Below are 25,667 nucleotides of genomic sequence, written 5' to 3' on the forward strand. Positions count from 1 at the left end.
TATGTTCTTGGCTGAGTAATGAAAAATCAATGGTTGAAGGTAATTAAAGCTTTAAAGAAGAAATTCTTTTACTACTGAATTTCAAGTCACACACACAAAATAGGTGAGAAATTCTTTTATCATATTTAGAATCAAAATATCCCTTAAAATATTTACATTTTACAGTAAAAAGGATAGCAAAACACAAGATCATGTACAAGCTTAAGTATTCAAGTTTCTGAAGAGCCAAAAATGAAAATGAAAACAATGACCTACCACAAAGCTGTAGTACATGGTAATAAATGACTTCAATGAGTGCAGATTAAAGCAATAAATGTACCCCTTGGGCTTCTGATTCTTGGTCAAAAACTGCTCAACTAAATGATTAGCATAATCTGATTATGAAGTTGTTTGGATTTTTGTTGCTCCTCTACAGTTTCTTTAAAAACAGTGCAATTTAAAACAAACTTACAGAGCCACACATTACTCCCAAATTAGTCATTATATAAAGGACATTCACTAGAGGCAGTAAATATATTCCATAGTTAACCATATTTACCAATTAAGGAATAAAACTAAAATTTCTAAGCCTTTATTGCATATTAATAAAACAAATCTTTGAATATACAGCAATGTAAAATTTTTAAAAATATTAAATTCCTATAACTAGGGACAGTTGGTATGAAGAAGGGATGATGAGCACTGGTACAGGACACTCTGCACCAACACATAGAATTTACTGTTCTGCAAATGACTGATAGTAAAAATTTTAAAGATGGCACAATCCTAGCAGGCAATCTTTCTTTTGTTTACAAGATACAACATTTAACAGTTATTTAAATGCAATCCTGAAGCAGCCTGCAAATTTTACCTTTTGCTTTTAGTTCTGTCAGTGTGGTCCCTATCTTTGTGGTACCTATCCCTGTCCTTTTCTCCTTCTCTATGTTTACTTTTTTCTCGTTCTTTGTCCTTCTCATAGTCTTCACTTTTAGGTTTATCTGGCTTCTTGTCTACACTCCTACTATCTCTGCTTGCTTTTCCATCTGTTCCTCGATCACCATGTGATAACCGTGCCCTCTCTTTATCTTTATGCCCTTCCTCCCTGCTTTTTCTGTCTCTGTCCTTGTCTTGGCTTCTGTCTCTGCGTCTATGCCTTTCAGATTCTTGCTCCCATTCCTTTTCATGTCGCTCTCTTTTCAAGTGGTGTGAATCACTATAAAATCTCTGGCGGTCCCCTTTACCCCTATTAAATGGCCTATCCAGTTGCTGTTGGTCTTGCCTACCCCAAGGGTCACTATGGCGCCTTTCTGGTCTCCGAACGTCTTTAACCTGGTAAAAATTCTGTGGGCCTATATACCTTGATGCTTGGGAGAGAGGACCCATCATACGCTGTGGCTGACCTGGGAGATGAACAACAGGTGGCCAGGGAACCATGGGATTTTGAGCAAAGCCAAAGCCTGGAGGGGGAAGTAATGGAGGTGGCAAATGTGGTGGAAATCCAAACATGCTTTGTGGGGGAAAATTAGGAGGCCCTGGAAATGGAAATCCAGGTGGGCTAGACTTCAGATGCTGAAGGCTGGGCTGCTGTGGCCTCATGGGTGAAAAGTTTGTACTTGTTCTGGGGCTGGTGCTTCTGGAAGTAAAGGTGATGCTTTTAGAAGGAAATTCTGATGGACATGTGTTTCCAACTTCAAAATGAGATGTCGCTACTGCTGATCCTCTTCGAAATGGGTGCACAGTTTCAATATTTTGCATTAAAATATCTTCCTGTAAGGGTTTTGCTTGTTCTGCCTGAGAAGTCTGTATGTTTTCTACTGATGGCGAGTTTTGTGCAACTTTTAAATTGTCACTCTGCTGAACACATGAGTTTTTCTCTACAGAACACAACTTTTCCTCTACATTCATTTGTTCTGTTAAGTGCTCCTTGCTGTGTGACAGACCAGGAAGGATATGTTTTTCTCCATTCCTGCAACTATCTCCATCTTTGCTTTCTGAAGTAGTTACAGGCTGACTTCGTCCTGCTGCTTGCCTAGGATCCCTTTTCAGGTTGATAAACTGTGGAGACCTTGTATTAGCAACAGGGTTTTCACTACAGCTCACATTACCATCTATGTTTCCTTTTCCTACATTAGATCTGCATGGAGAACTATTTGAAGTCTGGTTATCTTGCAAATTATTCTCTTGATCTTCCTGAAGCTGTCTTTTTAATGTTTTCTCTTTACTCTCCACAGTTTCCTCTTGTTTTGACTGAATCGATAAATTTGTTAAAAATGCTTCTGTAGAAACATCTGGTGGTTTACCTCTGAGACTAAGACTCGTCAAAGGCCCTGCAGAAATGGAAGAGGATCCTACTATTGATGTTTCTTCTCCTATTACTGCTGACTTATCTGTGGATTCTGAAAGATTATCTACTTTAACTTTTATCTCCTTGTTTTCACTATCAGTGACTTCCACATTATCTATTTTTTCTGTTTTTGAGTTGGTCTGCTCATTTAAAAATGGAATTTCTTTAAGAGTGTTTTGTTCCATCACTGACTGAGCCTGGTCATATACTTGACCAGCGGTGCCCAAAAGGCTTTGAAGTATATCATCCACAGGAAGAGGTTTATTTGCTAATTCCAGAGTAGTAGGTTGATTTTCCCAGCCAATCAATACGCCAGGAAGAAATCTTAAAGGTTTTGGTGGCTCATGTTTGGTGACTTCCATTAAAGGTTCAACTGCTGCTGGAAGGTCTTCCTGAAGATTCTGCTGAGGTTTATTTCTCTGCTTGTGTAATACAGTTGTAAAGGAATTAAAAAAGTCATTTTCTTCCTCTGGTGCTGCTTCTGCAGAAACTTCTATTTTACTTTTTTTATCAGGTGGCAATGCTATTGGTGCACTTTCAGGAGTCTCAGCTATATGACTCGTACTAGCAGAGGCACTGTGCTGCCTCTTCAGTTTCTGACGAATAATTAAGCCCAACAATAGATTAGGTCTATGCAGTTCAAGCCCTGTATAAAACCAAAAACATTAATTCATTATTTTCGATCATTACAAAAAAGGGTAAAATTCTGCCTCTAACTTATTACAGGATATTAAATGATGCCTGGCCCTGTAAAGCCATCTCTAGACGGCTGGATCCTGAGAAAGAAGGCAGAATCAGTCTTTTCACTCTGGTCCCACCTCCCATGTTATTTCATTCTTATCCTATTATTAAAACGTATACCTACCAGGTCCATCAAAAGGCACAAGAGGGTGTGGAATTTTATCTGTGGCACCCAAAGGAATAAGGTACATATCTTTAACCTGCTTCATGTTGTTAGCAGCTACTCCATAGCGCTTTCTGCTACTGAAGTATGCAAAGAGCAAAGTATAAGAAATTTGATCTTCTTCAGTTACTGGTGTGAAGCGAACCACACAAATTTCCTGTTCAAGAAAAGAACAAATGATTGTTTAAGATAATAAGCTAAAGAGTATCTTGGTTTTAAAACTATTTCTCAATTAGTAATAATCTACTGAACTTTATAATGATAGTACCAAATAACATGGTTTACCAACTTAAATACAGAAGAGAATATTAAAAGGAAGTAACTCTTAAGAAAAGATCTTTACTGATCCACTGATGGATTTGTTTTATCTGATGGCTTACACTTCTTAGGGAAACGTAAAGAAATGGAGTCCCAAGGTGATTAACGACTTTTATGAAGGTGACAGATACAACTGTGTCAGTGGCAGAGATGATACTGAAACCCAAGTCTTCTAATATCTATACTATATCGTGATTTCCAATGCTGTAACCTCCACAAAGGGCTGCCTATGTTCTTGACCCACTGGGAACTCAAAGCACCCAATACTTCCACCCTACTATACATTTATATACACAACAGAGAAATCTACTAATAATCCAGTTACTAGGCACTGAATTTAGAAATAAAAAGGGCTGGATGAAGAGACCTTAAACACATATAGACCATAAATTTTGTACAGTAATTTGGCTTACTCAGGAATTTTCTTGCTTGCCTCTAGGTTCCCGGCTTTGTTTCAGATAGAAAAGACAGTCCTAATTTGTTACTAATTTGGTAGTGTTCAAAAACAATGTTTTTTTCATGATGGTATATGGCCGAAATGGGAGAGCCAGATTTGCTGCAAAGCCTAAAACTGATGCAAGCTCCTAAGGAAAACATGTGAATGAGCTGAAATATGACTCTATCTCTTATAAAATGTGTGTCATCTAAACTGCCCTCTTTTAGAGTAAAAATCACCATATGTATGTTAGTAACAACTATTACATCGTGTTTAAATCTGTTAAATTGGAATATACTATAAAGTGTTGGGCAGTAATATATGTGTGGATTCAAGACTGATTCTCAAAATGCCCAAGAGTAATACTTCTCATTTTTATTAGTGCTTTAATTTGTATTTTAACACTATATCGATTTAAATTCTAAAATCTCTATTGGAACAAAACATTCTTTTCAGCTTAAGATTATCCATTTTGGTTCATTCCAAAGGAAAACTAGAGACTTCTAGAAAAAGAGGCAAAAAAGTAGCATTTATTTATTCAAGATTTATTTATTGAATGACTGTAATATACTAGGTACTATCACATCCCCTGGAGGGAAAAACAATTTCTTCTAATGATTAAATTTTCCTCTGTAGTAATAATATTCTATAAATTAAAAAAAAAAAAGAAAAGAAAATGTAGAGAGAAAAAGGAAAAGGAGAAATATTATTGTGATAGAGCCATTTCACAGTATCTTTTCTCCTTTCCTCCTATTACTAATGAGAAGACCTTAACTTTTAGCTGGGTACATGGTCATCCAATAAAAATTACATTTCCCAGCCTCCCTAGCACCTATGTATGGCTATGTGACTAGGTTCTTTCCAATGGAAGTTGATGACTGCAATTTGCCTTTGAAACAACTAGACAGGTATTCCTCATTTATTCCTATTTGGTATGTTTGACTGCTGAGGACAACACTCCAATCAACTTCTATATTCTTTGAGTCACTCTATTTTAGATTCTTCCTTTTACAATAGCTTAGCTGTGCCCTCACTCAAACACATGTCTATAATAGAAGTAAGACAAAATTCCAGGGTGAATTTCAATATTTACTCTAAAACATTTCTTCTAAAACATTAACAGAAGCCACAAAGAGAGCATCCCAGAAGACGAGAGGAAAAAAAAATGCTGTACTGTTTATAGCCTCAGCAAATGGCTTTTGTTCAGTTTTGTGAGGTGTGTTATGTAGACTTAAAATGTGTATTGCCTCCTTTCCCCAGGAGACCTTGCACCCTTGCAAAATAATTCTGAACTGTTTACTTTCTAAACATTTTCCCATGCTGGTATAGTGAAAAAAGTTTTCCTCACCTTGGTTCCTGATGCTTTTATTTTTTCCACATAATCCCAAACTGTCTGAGGTGATATCCTGCCACCTACTTGAATACTATCTGGTAGGTCCTGTGGTTTAAAAAAAAAAAAAAAATCAATATATATAGATTATCTTTATTATGACATTAGTAATTCATACAAATTTGGTTCTAAGACTAATCTGAAACAGTAATAAGAACAAGTAAATAAAAAGATTATGAAAAATGTTATCAGAAAAGAAGATAATAGAGAGAGAGCAATTAGGCTTTACTTAAAATGCCAACTAAAAATGACTGATGTCTAAAATACAGCTACTAAGAAAGAGTCTTAGTTCATGCCCAATCTCACTATGAAAGATGGAAAAGGGAAGCAATGGCAAGCATACCACATTAACAATTCAGAAAGAACACAACACATTTCAGAATATTAGCAGAGATTGTAACCTCCCCTTTTGGTAGTAGTAGGCAGGAAAATTCCTTAATAATTAACAGCGGAACTTCAAAGGTTACCAAATCTAATTACAGAGTGTATTTTTGCACAAAGGAGAATAATATTGTAATAATTCAAGGTTTTTTTTTAAAGGCATAATCCTTCTGAAAACAGATGATTACACATAAAAGCAATTAAGAATATTTAACTTTATTCAGTACATTCCTATTTTTTCCATGAAGACTGAGGAAAATCATAAAAACATAATTGATATTAAATTCAATTTAGTTTATTTAAATTATTAACTACTTTAAAATATTTGATTTGGGAGTTTAGTCTCAAACTAAAAACAGGTACAAAATGGAAGTGAAAAATCTGGACAGCAATCACATAAAAACTGTGTCTTGGAGAGGAAAATAATAATTTTGTTTAAAATCAAAAGGGTTTTGTAGTTAAGGGCTTACCTCTCCATTTAAAGAATTATCTTCACCATGGACTGACCAAACAATAAATCTCTAAACAGATTTGTTCAAGAAGAACATCATGGGTCTAATTCATTTTTCTCTTATAAAGCCCACATTTTTTAAATATTTATCAAGCAAACTGTATATAAAATTGATTAGTCTGTTTATTAATCGAAAACACACTGCTAGGCTGGGCACAGTGGCTCACATCTGTAATCCCAGTACTCTGGGAGGCAGAGGCGGGCAGATCACTTGAGGTCAGGAGTTTGGGACCAGCCTGGCCAACATGGTGAAGCCACGTTTCTACTAATAATACAAAAATTAGCCAGGTGTGGTAGCACATGTCTGTTAATCCTAGTTACATGGGAGGCTGAGACAGGAGAATGGCTTGAACCCGGGAGGCAGAGGTTGCAGTAAGCCGAGATCACATCCCTGCACTCCAGCCAGGGCGACAGGGCAAGACTCTGTCTCCAAAAAAAAAAAAAAAAAAAACACCCCACAACTGCTAACCAAATAAACTGATATAAACATTACATAAACAATATTATACTGAATTAAACTAATCGCAGCCTAATCCAAAGAAAAGTAAAATTTATGTTAGCCTTAAAAAAAAAAAAAAAAAACTAGGCAAATGATTTAGGCTTTTCCAAATACTAAAAGGAACTTTTTACAATCTTTTAATTCTTTAAAATCAGCGATGGAGAATAAATGAAAAAGGTAAGATAAGAGCAAGATAGCAAAATATGATCTCAATATAAATACAGTATATATGTACTGACTTATTTTCCTTCTATACACATACAAAAATACATTTCCTTTAAAATATTTCAAAAATGTCATTGTCACATTTATCACAATATTATAATGTTACTACTGCTTATTTTCCATAAATACCACATAATTTCTTCCTATTTCCCTCAGGTGTAAAACCAACCAAGGGTGTCACTTGCAGCAACTATAGTCACTAGTTTCACTGGTTTTCAAATAGCTGTAAAGCTTCAACTCCTGGTCTACATAAACCACATTCACAGAAATAGGCAGGTAAGAACAGTAGTCATGAAGATGGGGAAACACAAGCAGTGGGGAAATTAGGAGACTTGTTCAACAAAAAAATCTCAATGGGTTAACGTTAAAGGCCAAAAATATGTAAATCTTTTATTTAAGTGTGTATTCAAAGAAAAACTTGGATATCCATGTAGACTCTCATTGATTTTTAATTATCTGACACAGTGAGGCAGTACATCTTGGGAAAAGTACAGGACATGGGAGTTTAAAACTTTCAGAGTATAGTTTATTTCACAATTCTAAAGATCCATTTGTTAATTCATAATTATATTACTTGAACTGTTTAAGAATCATTGTTAATAAATATTTTTATTACTAACTCTGTCTTATTTCCCTGTCAATTACTTTCAGAAACACACATATCAATTCATGCACAGAAGAGCAGAAAAATTCACAGTACCTCTGTCAGGTATTCAGGGGAGCCAGATACTGGATAGGCTTTGGTAACAAATTTTGCCACAGAAGGCATGTTGATAAAACCTTTCCAGATGAAGTTCAATCGAGCCAGAAAGGTAGACTCAACCTCAACAGTTCCAGGCATCTCTGGACTAGAAAATGACATTAAAAAGCCTAAAGACAAGCTGATGAATAAATCAATGTTCTACTTAGTCATCAGTTACTCGTATTTTAGCATGTGATGAAGGCCAAAATATGAGGCTACTGACAAAGAGTTTACACTTTTATTTTATAAAATTACATTCATAGTTACATAGTTATGATTTACAAAATCTTCCCTTTTGGCTGGCTTAGGAGAACTAAGATCGAGAAAAGTGCAAGCATTTCTTCTTTAATAATCTATCCCTGACTTTTGGGACCAGCACAATTAAAGAGAATTTAAAGCTGTTTCCCCACACACTCAAATCTCTCACTCAAACCACTCAAAATAAATTTACTTTCAAAGTCTTGTTTTATCTCAAAGTACAGGAAAGTACAGTTACTTTCTCAAATGAAAGTTCCCAAAATGTCACTTTTCTGTTTTCGAAGACTTGCAAGTACAATCTGGCAAAGATCTATGATGAGTATTACAGAATTTACAACAGAGAAAATTACCGTGGAGCAGGAGAGAATGTTGACTTTGGAGACTCTTGTTTCTCCTCCTCAAAGAATTCGGAAGCCAAAATATTTGAGGTTGAAGACAACGCATCTGCTATACTTTCTGCTTCATTGTCTGAATGTTTACGAGTTACTCCTACAACAACTTTTACTTTTTTTGGAGAAAGATCATCTACAGGTGGTGCCATTCGACCTAAGCCCAGAATACACCAAAAAAACACAATTGTTATTAACCACAACTTTTATAACTTGACCCATTTTCACTTTCTAAAGTTATTCAGGTTCTATGATTCGATCGTTGAGTAACCATACCTTTCCTGGGGTTATATCTAATTGTCATCATTTAGTTATGTTACAACCACATTTAAGAATCAGCAGAAAATTCACCAGTGTTCTCCCCATTCCAGTCCTCTTCTATATACAGGGACCTAAGCTTATCTGAAATGCAATTCAAAGCAAATCGTGCATGGTTCTACCTATAATGTTAATTTCCACTTAAAACCACTTTATAATTATTTCCTACATGTAAAACATATAATGAGTAAATATGGACAAGATTTGCAGTCCCCAACCTTTTTATCACCAGGAACCAGTTTTATGGAAGACAATTTTCCCATGGACAGCGGGATGGGGGGAGAGAGATGGTTTCAGGATGAAACCATCACACCTCAGATCATCAAGCATTCATAGTTAGATTCTCATAAGGAGCACCCAACCTAGATCCTTCACATGTGCCGTTCACAATAGGGTTTGTACCCCTATGAGAACCTAATGCCACTGTTGATCTGACAGGAGGCGGAGCTCAGGCAGTAATGCTCATTGGCCCACCGCTCACCTCCTGCTGTGAGGCCCAGTTCCTAACAAGCCATGGACCGTACAGGTTTGTGGCCTGGCAGTTGAGGACCCCTAGAGTAGACAGTGTAATTCCTCTCTTAGTGATGTGAAAAATTAGAAGAAGAGAATGTTAAACAACTCAGACAAGCTAAAATGAAAATATGATTACTAGAACCTAAAACAGGTTTCTTAATTCTTGATAATTTTTTTTTAACTAAACCACACCAAATTCCAATAGTCTCGAGATGTAACATGAAGAACTAAGACAAACCTGTATATCTGTATCCAGGTTTGGATTATACAGCAACAGCTCATGACTCTACATGCCTGAAGAGACACCTCACCAGAGAAGCTATACAGGTGGCATATAAGCATGAAAAGATGCTACATCAGGAAAATGCAAAGTAAAACAACAGAGAGATACCACTATACACCTATTAGAATGGCCAAAATCTAGAATACTGAAAACACCAAATGCTAGCAAGGATGTAGAGCAACAGGAACTCTCATTCATTGCTAGCAGGAAGGCGAACTCTCATTCATTGCTGGCAGGAAGGCAAAATGGCACAGCCTCTGTGAAAAATAGTTTGGAGGTTTCTTAAAAGATAAACATACTCTTACCATACGATCCAGCAACTGTGCTCCATGGTATTTACCCAAAGGAGTTGAAAACACATCCACACAAAAAGCTGCATACAGATGTTTATACTAGTTTCATTCGTAATTGCCAAAACTTGTAATAAAACAAGATCTCCTACATTAAGTAAATGGATAAACTATAAAAACTATATATCCAGACAATGGAATATTATTCAATGCTACAAAGAAATGAGCTATCCACCCATGAAAAGACATAGGAGAAACTTAAATGCATATTACTAAGTGAAAGTAGCCAATCTGAAAATGTTACATACTAGATGATTTCAATTATACAATATTCTGAAAACTACAGACAGTGAAAAGATCAGTGGTTTCCAGGGGTTGGTGGGGGTGTTGGGGGAAGGGATGAATAGACAGACAAAAGAGGATTTTTAGGGCAGTGAAAATACTCTGTATAATATTATAATGCTAGATTCATGTCTTTACACATTTGTCCATACCCACAGAATGTACAACTCTAAAGAGTGAACGCCAATGTAAACTATGGATTTGGGGTCATTATTTTTCACTGTAGGTTCGTCAACTGTAATAACTGTACCACTTTGGTGTGGGATGTTGGTAACAGCGGAGACTATGCACGTAGGGAGGAAGCAGGTATATGGGAAATCTCTGTAACTTCCTCTCAATTTTGCTATGAACCTAAAACTGCTCTTAAAAAGCTTTTTTACAAAAAAGTAATTTCAGTTTCCGGTTTGTCTTATGTTATATATAATAATAAAATATAAATACTATTTTACTCCTTTACTTTAGTAAATGACAGTATCATCACAACTGCCCACAATTTTTGATGTTCATTCTAATGGTTAAATTCTTGTCATCTGACTCCGGCAAGAAGAGTTTTTAAGTTCAAATCATGTATGGTATAATTAGGTCTAGACAGCAGACTACACTACAGTATCAAACTATACCTCAACCCAGAAAACTAGTCACACGAAAGCTTAACTGTGAGTGAGTGCCTCACCACCAATACTGAGAAAACAAAACCTACTTAAATTACATATACTAGTATACAAATATCCTTCTTTCATAACGAATGCAAAATTTTAGGAAGAAAAAACTTCCAATTACCTATGCAAATTTTGCAATTGAGATCAAAAAGATGTTGTCTGTGTTGACTAGTAGTATCTTTAGACATAGAGTCAACCTCCTCTTTTTGTTTTTCAGATCCTTCTGGCTTCTCCAGTGACTTATTGGCAGCTGGTTCCTAACGTAAGTGAAAGTAAAAATTAGTTTTAGCTGATAAAATTTGGCCTCAATTATCAAAATCAATCTATATTTTCCATTTATATTTTTCCAAAATGAAATTGTTCCATAGATAGGTTTTTTTTTTTTACTATTTCTTAAGAAAATGAATGCTAACTTTTAACTGTAACTTAAAAGAGCAAAAATTTAAACATTCCCCATTCTTCAAGGCTTTTAATAAGACATCAAATTATTTCTTCACTGATTTTTGAAAATAAGAAAAGCTATGCCACCTATCAAATGACAATCTGCCTAAGAAGCACTTACAGATTTCTAAAGCCTACTAAAAAATTCACTAAGTCAGGCCAGGCACAGCGGCTAATACCTGTGATCCCCGCATTTCGGGAGCCCGAGGTGGGCAGATCACTTGAGGTCAGGAGTTTGAGACCAGCCTGGCCAACATGGTGAAACTCTATCTCTACTAAAAATACAAAAATTAGCTGGGTGTGTTGGCGCATGCCTGTAAACCCAACTACTTGGGAGGCTGAGGTGGCAGCATCGCTTGAACCTGGGAGGTGGAGGTTGCAGTGAGCCGAGACTGCTCCACTGCACTCAAGCCTGGGCAACAAAGCAAGACTCCATCCCACCAAAAAAATAAAAAGAAATTCACTAAGTCAGAGCACTCCAGGAATCTACATTGTAATAACTATTTAACAGGTACCTATAACACAATTTGCACACTAAGAGAAACATTACTCAACACTCAAAAAACCACTAAACCAATAAAATAGGCCACTTTGAAATGGATGCATATTTTAAAATTCTTTTCTCTACTTTAAAAACATTAGACAAACTTTTTCTGAATCTTCATGTTTTGAGCTATAAAACATGGTATATCTATCCTTACCTGAATCTCCATGGCTGCTTCCTGTTCTTTCATTGGGGCATCACTCTCAATTTCTATTTCACCTTTATGAGTTATTTTGGTGATTGGCCGTCGTTCCACTTCTCTCTGCTCTTTCTCAATCATTTCTATGGTCTAACAGAAAATACTTTTTTAAAAATATTAAACTTAAAATATGTATTTCCAAATGTACACCTTAAATAATAAGAGCTTACCTAAAAATAAACGCATCATCACAGATGACTTTTAATCTTAAGGTAATGTCTCATATAACAAACATATTCTGAGTACTGTTATATGCCAGAGACAGTTTTAAGCACTGGGGTTATAAGAATTAGACCCCATACCTCAACCATGAGAAGTTGACATGTACATTTATATCAGGAGGCAAATGAGGTCCAAAGTAATTTGCAAAGTGGTGAAACATAGTATTTATATTTGAAATCTGTTTGCTGATTTAGTACTTTTTAGCAGCTGCCACAGGGAAATAGGAACTATCTCGCTCTTAAATTCCTAATTCAATGTTCTAACATCCCCCACAATAGCAGTTTAATCCAACGACTGATCTGGCAGTCCTTTATTAGTTAACTCCTAACTAAACCTGCTTAGTGACCTTGAAAATTCAGTTGAACAAGCTTAGCAACAAAACATCAAAATGAAGCAAGTATAACGAGAAGTAGTAAAAAGGTAGCCAGGAATAGAACAGGTTAAGGAGGGCATAGATGGGACTCTCTTTGTTAAGTACAAATTATCCTTTAAAGAAAAATCAGGTACATGGCCTTAAGAAAGAACAAGCTGCCATTTTCTGATGCAGATGATACTCGCAGCCAGTTTCAAAGCAGAAGAGTGGCATGTGCATATCTGGGATATGGAAGTAAAGAAGAGGAGGTGATATTATTTTCAAAATATAAGAGGAGGAGAAATTACATATCGTGAAGGTAAAGGAATATATGAAGAAGTATGATATGTCAAATCAAGGCCTCTAGATGAGCTTCAAACTAGATCTGACATAGGTCTATATGGAGGTTTAGTGCCTCAGATGTAACTAAATATTATGAACAAAAGAATCAGGTAAATCATGTGGAGTTAATATGAACTATAACCAGTATTTTCTAGAATAAGGGGCTAACATTCTGATGCCATTGTAATACAAAAATTGGATAACATGGCTATCTCACTGTCACAATAGCTCTAAGTAACATACTCAATTTTTAAAGGTACTCTAAGTACCTTTAAGTTCACAATCTCCAAACAAAAACTCTTGCTATCTGTGAGTTTCAGAATTTTTAAATTTGAACATGAAATATGGTGCACACACTCTGTATTACATAACATTCCAGTTAGGTCTGAGACAGCACCATATAATATACAATATTTCTGTGAATATGAACATTCACACATGGCAATTCAGGTTAAGCTTTATCAATAAATTAGTTATGCAAAAATAACTTTATTTTTCAGAGCTTCTGGCATTTGAAACTTTGGATAAGAGATAAACCTGTACACATTTTTATTCTGACTTAATTCATCTGGCTCTACAAATTACCAATATTCATAATACCTTTAAACTGTGCTGCTGAAAAATACAGATGTAATTATGAAAAGTGTTAATTCTTTTCCCATCCTTCTCATTTACAAACTATAATAAAACACAAGGTAATTCTGTAACCTAGTAACTGGAGAAAATGAGGAAAAAAACTGACAAGATCAGGGAAACCAACAGAATTTAAGAACTAGAGGAATGGAGAACACGTAACTAAAAGAAGCATGTAGGCCGGGCACGGTGGCTCATGCCTGTAATCCCAGCACTTTGGGAGGCCAAGGTCAGCGGATCACGAGGTCAGGAGATCGAGACCATCCTGGCCAACATGGTGAAACTCCATCTCTACTAAAAATGCAAAAATTAGCTGGGCATGGCAGCGCGTGCCTGTAATCCCAGCTACTCGGGAGGCTGAGGCAGGAGAATCATTTGAACCCAGGAAGTGGAGGTTGCAGTGTGCTGAGATCGCACCACTGCACTCCAACCTGGCGATAGAGCTAGACTCCATTTCAAAAAAAAAAAAAAAGCAGCAGCATGTAACAGAAAGTCTGTGTTATTGTGCAGTCTGTGAATTTACCTCTGTATAATTTTTACCCAATGGCTGAAAAAAAATAATTTTGATAGTCAAATGCATATTTATAGATAATCTTACATGTCTGTTTTCTCTTCGTCTCCAAGCAGCTAACTCTTTAGAAGCTAGTTCTTCTGGACTCATTCTGATAAGATGATCAGGAGTTACTTCTCCTTTCAGTACTTTTTTAAATAATATCTGGAAGGATTTTAAAACAGGAATAGAAGGGGAGACAAACATTTAAAAGAGTGGTTACTATTTTAAAGTAAAAGAGTGGTTACTATACAGAAACTTGTAATAAAGATACAATTTTTTGAAGACTGATCTACAAATTTTTAATTATTTATATATTACCTACTACACAGAGATTAAATGACAGCTTTGTGTTCTAGGAATTTATCTAAGGCAGCAAAACAAACATTTCATGTAAAAATCAATACATATGGAGAAGCATGTACAGTAAAACCATTACAATACCTACCCAAAAGTTGTATTAAGTCCACCCAGGGACACAATCTAACCATAACAATAAGCAATCTATAGTATAGGAAGGTACTGCATCTAACAGCTTTACTCAATGTAATGGTCTTCATAGTTTTAAGATTTTACATATTTAAATCCTGACAAGCTTGGAGGAAACTGCAGAGCAAAGAACCACCTGCAAGAAAGAAACCTGAAAGAAACCTGAGGGAGGCCAGGTGCCGTGGCTCACGCCTGTAATCCCAGCACATTGGGAGGACAAGTCAGGCAGATCACAAGGTCAGAAGTTTGGGACCTGCCTGGCCAAAATGGTGAAACCCCATCTCTACTAAAAATACAAAAATTAGCTGGGCATGGTGGCGCGTGCCTGTAATCCCAGCTACTTGGGAGGCTGAGGCAGGACAATCATTTGAACCCGGGAGAGGAGGCTGCAGTGAGCTGAGATGGCGCCATTGTATTCCAGCCTGGGCGACAGGGCAAGACTCTGTCTCCAAAAAAAAGAGAAAAAAACCTGAGGGAAATAAATCTTTATTTAATTGCTGAAGTTAAGCTTCCAGATTATGTAATTCCAGAAGCATCTGATCCAGGACCATGATGGCAGAATATACAATGTATATTTTTAAGCCTCTGTTAGTATACTTCAAGAAAATATCTCAAATCACATACTGTAGCAAACATCCTTAAACAAATTTGTATCAGTTGTGTGAAAACCTTTCATGCAAAAAGGTTGCATCTAATTACATTCTGTTACCTAGAGTCATCTACAGTAAAAAACTGCTGGTGGACCTAAGTAAATGTCAGACACGAGATCAGTCATGTTCCGAACTTTTAAAATGTTCACTGGCGTGACTTTTGCTTATTGTACTTATCAGAGACCGACTTTTGGTGTTGAGAGCTAACACTGACATACATGCACACACATGCACAGCCTTCAGATTTCCTCTGTCCAAAACACAAAATCCCAAGAAAAAAATTATTAACATTTACTCTACTGCTAAAAGATACTTGGAACTAAAGTTATATTTAAGACTATCTTTAGAACTAAAGTTATGTATTTTCTTAAGAAAATAAATCACATTTCAATAAAACAATTTAAAAGCACTTTTACCCTATCTTCAGATTTAAGTACAAAATAGCTATTTTCAGATTTAAGAAAAAAAGTGTTACAAATTTTAGCTCAAGAGTTTTTGAAGAATACATATGAATGAATTTTTTAATAAATTGGATTATATAAAGGAGAGTAAAGAAAAAAAATATATAAATCAGGTTAACACACGGTTAGCATTTCAGTAGACTGAACGGTTAATGCTATCCATTAGTATGCAGAATTCTTCAGTAGCAAAAAGACCATTAAAATTACATGTTCTACATCAAAAGGAAATCTAATCTCACTCCAATTAATAAATTATAGATCTACTGTATTACAATCTGAGATACCTACGTATTCAAGAAAGTTGGAAACATAAACATATGAACAAAGCATACTTACATTGTTTTTAGGATCTTTCAAATTAAACATCAAACTTCTATATTTGTTCTTATATTTAGAATCTGTGTCCCGAAAAAAAGAGAAAAGTTCTTTCTCAATTTTTGTGGCAACTTTTGCTGCCTTTTCCTCTGGTACCTTCAAATTTGAGTCTGTAAGTCTTAAAATTAGAACAATTCAATTATTTTTCAAATATATAAAGCATAATTATTCAAACTTCTATAATAATAATATGTTACCTCTTCATAAGAATATCTTTGAGAGAATGTCTGACACTTTGCCTGATCTGATCTGCAGAAGGCTTGGAAGCAGAAGCAGCAGGAGGATGTACATTAAGCACTCCTTTTTCAACTTTCTTCTTTTTCATCTCTTGCTTCTCATGAGTACCTAATTTGAATAAATATCAAAACTTATTACATTGCTTTTAAAAATATCTTTCCTTTTTAATGCATAATATTATAAACAAAACTGATTAAAAGTCACTATTTAGAAATAAGATCAGGGCCGGGCGCAGTGGCTCAAGCCTGTAATCCCAGCACTTTGGGAGGCCGAGGCAGGCGGATCACGAGATCAGGAGATCGAGACCATCCTGGCTAACACGGTGAAACCCCATCTCTACTAAAAAATACAAAAAACTAGCCGGGCAAGGTGGTGGGCACCTGTAGTCCCAGCTACTCGGGAGGCTGAGGCAGGAGAATGGCGTAAATCCGGGAGGCGGAGCTTGCACTGAGCTGAGATCCGGCCACTGCACTGCAGCCTGGGCGACAGAGCGAGACTCCGTCTCAAAAAAAAAAAAAAAAAAAAAAAGAAATAATTATCAGAACCCATAGTCCATACTGAAATATTCCTGACACTGAAATCCTAATTAAAATGAATAGTGACTAAAAACTGGTCTTACTCTTTCCTCAATTTAGACAATGGCTTTTAGAGCCAGTTATTTGTCCACATATATATATTAATTAAATTTTAAAAGCTATTTAGAAATTTTGATCTAAACTTATTAGGAGCAGATAATAACCTAATACCACAAAACTGATTAATCTCTTCTGGTTTTAATTGCATTTAATATTACTAATTTGAAGGCTAAGCTTTTCAAATTATTTTTATTCTATCATTACTAATTCCCACGCATCTCCAAAATCTCAATGTCAAACATCCCACCACTCTGACTTACTATATTAGCATATTTATTCTAGAATCTCCTCATTCCAACAATTCTTAAATCTATAATTTTTACCATCTTCATGTATTCACTTTCATACATTATAAACTTAGGTTACATAGTCCAATACCATTACCAGCCCCTTGTATACTTAATACCTTTATTCTCTCTCCTTTAAACATGTGTGTTGGCAAAAACCACAACCCTGCTAAAAGCCAACTTTTATCCTTCACCCAAATAGGCAAAAGACAAGGGAGAAAAATAAGTACTGGTACTGACAAATGTCATTTTAAATTTATAACCACAAGTTTTAAGTAGGTAACTCAACTTTCTGCCCTAATCCTATTAACCTTTCCTAATAAATTTGCTCTCCCACTTTTTAAGGTATCTTTTTCATACTTTTTCTCCTCTCATCTCAAATCAACAATACCACCTTCTCAACTACAACCTCTTTGATTTGCTCTTCATATTTCACTGAAAAAATGGAAAAAATGTCAGCTATCACATTTTCCCATTACCAAATCCAACCTACCTACATTAGTTCTTCCTCCTACCACATACAATCTTCCCTACTATCCAATGGATGCACTTGACCTTTCTGATAAATACCTCCCTCCATGTGGAGTGAATCCCATCCCCTCTTGTGTCTTCCTGAGTTTCACACCTACACTATCACTTCTCTCTCTTACATCATCATCATCATCATCTCTCTCTAGCTCTCTGTCTCTTTCTCTCTACTGGATCATTCCCATTAGTCTTACAAACATGATATAGTATCTTTTAAAAAACATTCACATCCACTTCTAGCGACTATAGCATTTGTTTCTTTAAACAGCAAAACTCCTTGAGAGAGTTATCTGTAATCAGTATCTCCAGTTCCTCACTCTTTCATTCACTCACAAGCCACTACAATTGGTTTTTTTCCCTACTGCTCCACCAAAATCATTCTAGTCAAGTTCACCAATGATTTCCATTTTGCTAAGCCATAGACTTAACAATCTTATGTTTATCTTATTAGATGTCCAGACAGCATCTGGTCGTTCCTTCCTTCTTGAAACTTCACCTGGCTTCCAGGCCACCAGTCTTAGTTCTCCTCTTTCCTCACAGGCCACCCATTAGTTTTCTTTGCTGTATAAACTCTTCTCTCCCCAGTTTTTAAATGCTGATGGCCAGGGTCAGTGGCTCATGCCTGTAATCCCAGCACTTTGAGAGGCCAAAGCAGGAAGATCACTTGAAGGCCAGAAGTTGGAGACCAGACTGGCCAACACAACGAAACACCATCTCTACAAAAAATCAAAAAAATTAGCTGGGTGTGGTGGTGCACACCTGTAGTCTCAGCCACTCAGGAGGCTGAGGTGAGAGGATAGCTCGAGCCCCGGAGTACAAGGCTGTAGTGAGCTACTACTGCACTACTGCACTCAAGCCTGGGTGACAGAGTGAGACCCTGTCACAAAAATAAAGTAAAAATAAATGCTGGTGCTTCCCAAGGGCTCTGCTTCTGTCCCTTCATGATCAAACTCTCTTGTAGCTATTTACATCTAAGCCCAGGATTTTAAATAGGTTGAGTATGCCCTTATATGAAATGCTTGGGACCAGAGTATTTCCAATTTCGGGTTTTTTGAAATCCTGGAATATTTGCATTGTATTTACCAGTGGAGTATCCCAAATCAGAAAATCTGAAATCCACAATGCTCCAACAAGCACTGCCTTTGAGCATCATGCCGGTATTCAAGATTCAGATTTCAGATTTTCATATTTGGGATGTTTCACCTGTACTAACTGCTATGCACTAGTAAATCCCAAATTTATATACCAACCTCCGAAGTCTTCTAATAGGCTCCAGACTCATCAGCCAAAGATTTACTTAAAACATTTCTACCTGGATGTCTAATAGGAATCTCACAATGGCCAAAACATAATTTTTCCATTTTCTTCCCAAAACCTTTTTCTTTCTCTTTTCTCAGACTCTATTTCCTTTACCAACCTATATCGAAGCCATCAGCAAGTTCTGTCAACTCTATTATAAAACATATGTGAATCTGACCACTACTCACTACCTTCATTGTATTTCCATTCCAAGTTACCATCATTTCTTTCCTAGGATATTGCTATGAACTAATCAGGTTACTGTCTTTCTCTCCTGCCCTCCTACAATCCAAACTGTACAGAGCAACCAGTGTTTTCCCTTGTACAAAACCCCCTAAAGGTTTCCCACAACATTTAGAACAAAATATAAACTCTTTGCGATAGTCCCAAAGGTCCCATGAGGTAGAATAAACCATCAGAGTACCTGCTACTCTTGTTCTAATTATAATCCACAAATAATTACTAGTAAAACTGGAATTCTGAGACCCTTGGGAGAAATTAATCACATCCTACTAATGTTACTGAAAGACAGGGAAAGGAACACTATATAGACAAACATATACTCAGGTTTTAAAATAGGGTACAATCAATAATTTTCTCTGAACTCATCTAACACTGTTCTATCCCTTATGTATTACCTTTTAATCATTCCATAGTGGCTTTCTTCCTCCTCAAACACCAAGCTTGTCTCTACCACAAAGCCTTAAGATTTGATGTGTCCCTTACCTTGTACCTCCTCCAAAAATCTTTGCATCCCTTCAAATCCCACCTCACAAGTTACTTCCTCCACTCCATGTAAAACAGAAGTCCCATTACTCTTCCCACCTGTGACTATCTATTCCATTACTCCACTTTTTCTTCACAAGCTATAAAATAACATGCAATTTTCTTACTTGCAAACTTACTGCCTTCTTCCATTAGTATTTAAGTGCCATGAGAACAGGGGTCTTATCTTGATTTCACTAGTGCTTCCCCAGAATTTAGAGCAAGTTTTTAATTACAAGTAACGCCAATCACCTAACCCATTTTTATTGCCATTAAAATGTTCAATTTGTAGAAATTCCCTAAGTATACTAATTAATTGTATATTAAATAGGATATAAATATATTAGTATATAATTATTTCTGTTCATCCCACTACCTGATTTTGAAGCTTTTTCTCCTGTGCAAGTAACAGTTGTAGACTCTTTTGGTATTTTTTCACTTTTTTCCTCTGAGGATCTCCGAGGTAAAACTGGTTGTCCCATCTTACGAAGAGGAGCTAGCTGCCATTTTTTAATTTCATTATCTCTACAGTCTGATGAATTTCTGCCTTCACCAGACTCCTGGAAAAATAGTACATTAGAATGAAAATAACTAAACAATCTTTGTTTTTTAAGACATACAAAAATAACTTGATTATTAGTAAAATGAGATTCACTCTTTCATTCGAAATTTATTCTGCACCTATTTTGTGTAGAATACATTATAGTTTATAAAGGAGAAACAAAGGACATAAAGATCATGCTCTCAATATCATTAGTAGAAATAAAATTAAAAACTAAGGTAGTAAGAATTCTCTTATTTGGCTCTGGATATGGAAAAAGGAGAAGGAAATTGTGAAGAAACAAGTGTCTACATTCTAAAACAAATGAAATTACGTTCACTTATATACTAGTAAGTGTATCAATTAAGTTCTCAGTGTGCCTATTGGCAATTTTAATTCCCATGAGGTAGAATAAACCATCAGAGTACCTGCTACTCTGGTTCTAATTATAATCCACAAAGAGTTACTAGTAAAACTGGAATTCTGAGACCCTTGGAAGAAATTAATCACATCCTACTAATGTTCCTGAAAGACAGGGAGAAGAACGCTATACAGTCAGACATATACTCAGGTTTTAAAATAGGGTATAATCAAAATAGTGCTTTTCTCTAGACTAAGAATCCTCTAATTTTTTATTTGTCTAAAATTAGACAAATTTTTTATTTGCAAATAAAAAATTTTTTTATTTGCAACTAGACACTGAGAGCAGGAATATACTTCAATATTTATACACCTAAGGCAGGTAGTGCTATGCCACACAACAGAAACTCAATAAATAGTTCAACATAAAAATCTAGGGATAAGAAAAGCAGATTCCATAAACTAACATCAGACAAGTCCAAATAAGAGTCAACAGTTCTCTCATCAAAAAGGAAGCAGTGGGTCGGGCGCGGTGGCTCATGCCTGTAATCCCAGCAGTTTGAGAGGCCGAGGCGGGCAGATCACAAGGTCAGGAGACCGAGACCATCCTGGCTAACATGTTGAAACCCTGTCTCTACTAAAAAATACAAAAAAAATTAGTCGGGCGTGGTGGCAGACACCTGCAGTCCCAGCTTACTGGGGAGGTTGAGGCAGGAGAATGGCGTCAACCCGGGAGGTGGAGCTTGCAGCGAGCCGAAATTGCACCACTGCACCCCAGCCTGGGCGACAGAGCGAGACTCCGTCTCAAAAAAAAAAAAAAAAGGAGGCAGTGATCATTTGTATGGTGCATGCATTTACAAAATCAGACTCACCTCAGATTCTTTTCTGATACAGACTGGATAAAGAGGTTCTCAAAATATTAAAATTGTTAATGTTTTATGATGTCTTATTTATTTATGAGACAGAGTTTCACTCTTTTGCCCAGGCTGGAATAAAGTGGCACAATCCCGGCTCACTGCAACCTCTGTCCCCCGGGTTCAAGCAATTCTCCTGCCTCAGCCTCCCAAGCAGCTGGAATTACAGGCATGCACCACCACGCTCGGCTAATTTTTGTATTTTCAGTAGAGACGGGGTTTCACCATGTTGGCCAGGCTGGTCTCAAACTCCTGGCCTCAGGCGATCCACCCACTTCGGCCTCCCAAAGTGCTAGGATTACAGGTGTGAGCCACCACACCCAGACTTTATGATGTCTCTTTAAGCAAGACAGAGACAACATCAGTTATGGCCAATACAATGAGCTATATTTCTCACTGTATTACATACATACATGGCCAAGAAGTTGTACATAAGAGGTGATTATTAATACTAGTTAATAACAGAAGTTTTCCAAATACATGCTATAAACTGTTCTCACTGTGGCTCTCAAAGTCATATTATCAATTACTTTAAGGATCAAATCAACAAAGTAACAACACGTATCAGAAGGACAGAATCTGATTCTCAAAAAGTCTTGACAGAAAAAAAATATTAGATGCCACAAGAATGTGGCAAACTAGAACTTAATCCAGATTTGGCATACAAGGAGTGCCTGAAAGAAATGGATTTGTAAATAATAGGTAAGATACTGCAGAACACATCCTCATGCTCTTCAACCTAAATTAACTTCCATATCATGTTGTAGAGAAATTAGTTTTAATAAGGAGGCTTCAATTCAGGGATGTAAATTTCAGCTCAAACTGATGAACTTTCTAACAATTAGATGCTTAAAAATGAAGATGTATCCCCTTGCAATGGATTTCAAACAGAAACTAGATCATCACTTCCTAGAAATGTTGTAGGGCATATTAATAAATCAAAATGGTTGGACTAAAAGATTTCCAAAGTTCCAAGTATAAAATTCATGTTCTTTGTGTTTTGGATTATAATTGCCTAACCACATACATGTGTTGCCACTGTGTTTCCTCTCTAGCAGTATTCTATAAGAGTAACAAATTAATGATTAAAAAAGTGATAGGTAATAAAAAGGTAGACAATGAGGAAAGAAAATTTAATCAGATAAAATGATGTGTCCTTTACACATTTCTCCTATTAAAGCCTAAATATCTTGAAATTTCTATTTAGAAAATACTTTCGGAAGGTAGTCAAAAAATAATGTCAAATGTTCAAAGGGCTGGTAGATATTTATGGACTGAAAAGCTTTTCTAAAAAAACTTAGCAAGCACAATTTACACTTAACGGCCACAAGATCCACACACATCCTACAACAGAAAATTCAAGTACCAAACTAAGGGCTAGAAATGGCATAAAAGACGGTAAGAGATAAGGTCTGCATATTCTAAAAGTCACTATCTGGTTTCACCAAGACTGCCAAAAAATTTTAAATAAAAACCTATTCACTTCCATGGAACACTAAATTTGAAAATGTAAAAGAACATTAAAACTTCTACAGAGAAATTTCAAAATTACTGCAGCCAGTCCATACAAAAAGCTCTTAAATAAACAAAATAATGCATTAATGAAGAGCTCACCCGTTTTAAAATTTTGACCTTGTGCTTCACTGTATCATCTATATATTTGGTTCTATCATTTGCTGTGTGTTTTGATAATCCAAGCTTTTCACACTCCATTGTTTTATCTTCACTATGGAATTCAACTGTAGCTTGGTTTTCCAAAGTATCTGGATCTAATATTTCAGTCTTTTTGTCTTCTTCAGCACAACATTTTACACAGACATATTCTTTGTCTTCCTCGCCCATCTGTTGTGCTTGAGAAAGACTTAACCCAACACAATCACCATGAAACCAGTCATCACATCTCCCACAGCCAACCATAAACCTGGAAAACAGAACACCAAAAAACTTTTATCCCTTTTTTTAACAAGAAAATCTATGTCAAAAATGAGGCTAAATTAAATTTTCAATATTTGATTTCTCAAACTTTGCATGTTTTCCATCTCTATCCATAAGTTCAACATACAGCAAGTTTTCAAAGAAAATAATATTCCATTAAAATGATACCTTTAAGACCTCAAATATTTCTCCTCTGGTATGAATGGGAAAATGCTGGGGGAGGGAGGGGCAATAAACCATCAGGAAGAAAAGACAACTGGCCTTTGTCAGTCTTGAATACTATAAAGAATAACAAAGTATAGACTAACAATAAATTTCTCCACTGAGAAGGGTGATAAAATCTTGGTAATAATTTCATCACAGACAATCCATCAACATTACAGCTACCTACCCCACCACAGACGTGAAATCATACATAAAATTGGGAAGAACTGTTTATCCAACGAATCGTTTTAAATAAAAAACTAACAATAGCAACAGAAACAGAACTCAAAAGCTAGCATGATGAAGCCTCTCAAACTGTTTATTAGTCATCTTACCCAGATAACCTCAAAATATCCTGGTTCATGGTGTCACGCTGATTCAGCTAAAGAATATTTTTCTGTACTTTTAAGTTCAAAGGACTTCCTTACTAATTACCATGTGTTTTAGATTTGTTTTTCCAAATAAAGATCACTATTCTATCTTAACATAAAAATATTAGTACTTGGGTTGGATTTAATTCCCAATTTCCTTATAAAAGTTTTCCCATCATTGTCTTTTAGCTAAATAATAACTTCACTAACCAATAGGACAACTCCAGGGATGTGAGATGTATGACTCTAAAAAAGCTTCCATCTTCCCAGTTTAAAAGGAGTACCTATAACTACCTTTGAAAATAATGGCAAATGAGATACATACACAGTGATTTAATTTACGTGCTTTTTAACCCATTGTTAGGAAAGCTGCAATGCTCATTTCAGACATCCATCCTTAACTTTGCCCTTTTTTTCTTCAGGCTAGCAATTTATGACACAGATGAAAGACTTAGGATTTAGGTAAATACTTTAACAATCTAAAGACCGTGCTGCTGATTTTAATAGTGGCACCACCAATAGTGCCAAACTCCTCTCAAAAAGCTGTAGTCCAAGAGAGAGGATATTGAAAGTAACACACTGGGTAATATGGCCAACTCAAAATATACCAGAGGTACTGTTTTAATGTTAGAACTGTAAAAACTACAACAGTGAGTTCCAATCCTTAGTGTTTTTAAAGTCTTGCCAAATACCTCACTCCTCAATAGCAGCACTTCCTTTTCTTCTTCCTCATGTGCTTATTGTGTATAAAACCACTACTATGCCTTGAGACTTGACTTCATCACATCTCTAATTTATCATTCTTTATCCTTGCTGGTAATGCCTGTGCTAGCTTTAGCAGGTTAAGTCCTCATCTCCCTAGGGATTAATTTGATTTGAAAAAAATAATACAGAATATTTGGGGTTGACAAGCAAGGAAACTTTCGAACAATGTAACATATGTTTGGAAGACAGAAGTAATTCCTACAGGTTTGAGATTTTTGATGGGCCCGTAACGATACAGATATTCTAGCAAAAGGGGAAAAACAGTTTGAAATGCAGGTGTTTAAAAGTTCTCCCACTTCAGGTTGCAAAGTTAAGATATTAAAGATGATTATTTGTAATGAGCATCGTAAATTTCCTAACAATGGGTTAACTGCTATTTCTTGAAAGCAACTGTCTAACATGAATGTTTCTGAAATGCTGAAGGAAAGCTAATAATTTCCCTTTACTTCCATAATTAAAGGTATATTAAGATTTCTTCAAAGCAAGTCTGGGATAGTTTCAGTGAGACAAGACTTAAAAACCTACAGTACAAATCATGCTATTGTCCCAAATCCAAACCTAAAGGTCAAAATATAAAGCACATATCAAGGAATTTTCACATTTTTATTTGACAACCAGGCAAGAGTGGTTTGATGATCGTGAAATTTATCAAGCAACTATTTCAATGAGCCTCATTTCAAGTTTACTTTGGAAATGTCTCATTCATTGAGAGGCTATGAAAAGCAAAACTCTAGTGCCATCTACAGATATATCTTAATAGTTTATATTACAGTTTAAAAAATGCAGT

At 35.9% G+C, this 25,667-nt stretch overlaps 1 protein-coding gene across 8 annotated transcripts in view; it reads right to left on the reverse strand.

The window, feature by feature from the left end:
- Positions 1 to 100: 100 nt before the first annotated feature.
- The window catches only part of PHF3 (PHD finger protein 3), an 85,467-nt gene continuing 59,900 nt past the window's right edge, over positions 101 to 25,667 (reverse strand). For all 8 annotated transcript variants that reach the window (XM_078001270.1, XM_015136636.3, XM_078001266.1 and 5 more), the window contains 12 exons: positions 23,220 to 23,526; positions 20,167 to 20,350; positions 16,237 to 16,384; positions 16,001 to 16,157; positions 14,113 to 14,229; positions 11,924 to 12,055; positions 10,903 to 11,038; positions 8,338 to 8,533; positions 7,688 to 7,835; positions 5,330 to 5,419; positions 3,189 to 3,384; positions 101 to 2,969 (listed from right to left, as the gene is read on the reverse strand). In XM_078001270.1, the coding sequence (XP_077857396.1) occupies positions 847 to 2,969; positions 3,189 to 3,384; positions 5,330 to 5,419; positions 7,688 to 7,835; positions 8,338 to 8,533; positions 10,903 to 11,038; positions 11,924 to 12,055; positions 14,113 to 14,229; positions 16,001 to 16,157; positions 16,237 to 16,384; positions 20,167 to 20,350; positions 23,220 to 23,522 (3,930 nt within the window). In that variant the 5' untranslated portion in view covers positions 23,523 to 23,526 and the 3' untranslated portion in view covers positions 101 to 846. The remainder of the gene's footprint in view (positions 2,970 to 3,188; positions 3,385 to 5,329; positions 5,420 to 7,687; positions 7,836 to 8,337; positions 8,534 to 10,902; positions 11,039 to 11,923; positions 12,056 to 14,112; positions 14,230 to 16,000; positions 16,158 to 16,236; positions 16,385 to 20,166; positions 20,351 to 23,219; positions 23,527 to 25,667) is intronic.

Source organism: Macaca mulatta, chromosome 4 (assembly GCF_049350105.2).
Source record: "Macaca mulatta isolate MMU2019108-1 chromosome 4, T2T-MMU8v2.0, whole genome shotgun sequence".
Taxonomy (NCBI): Eukaryota; Metazoa; Chordata; class Mammalia; order Primates; family Cercopithecidae; genus Macaca; species Macaca mulatta.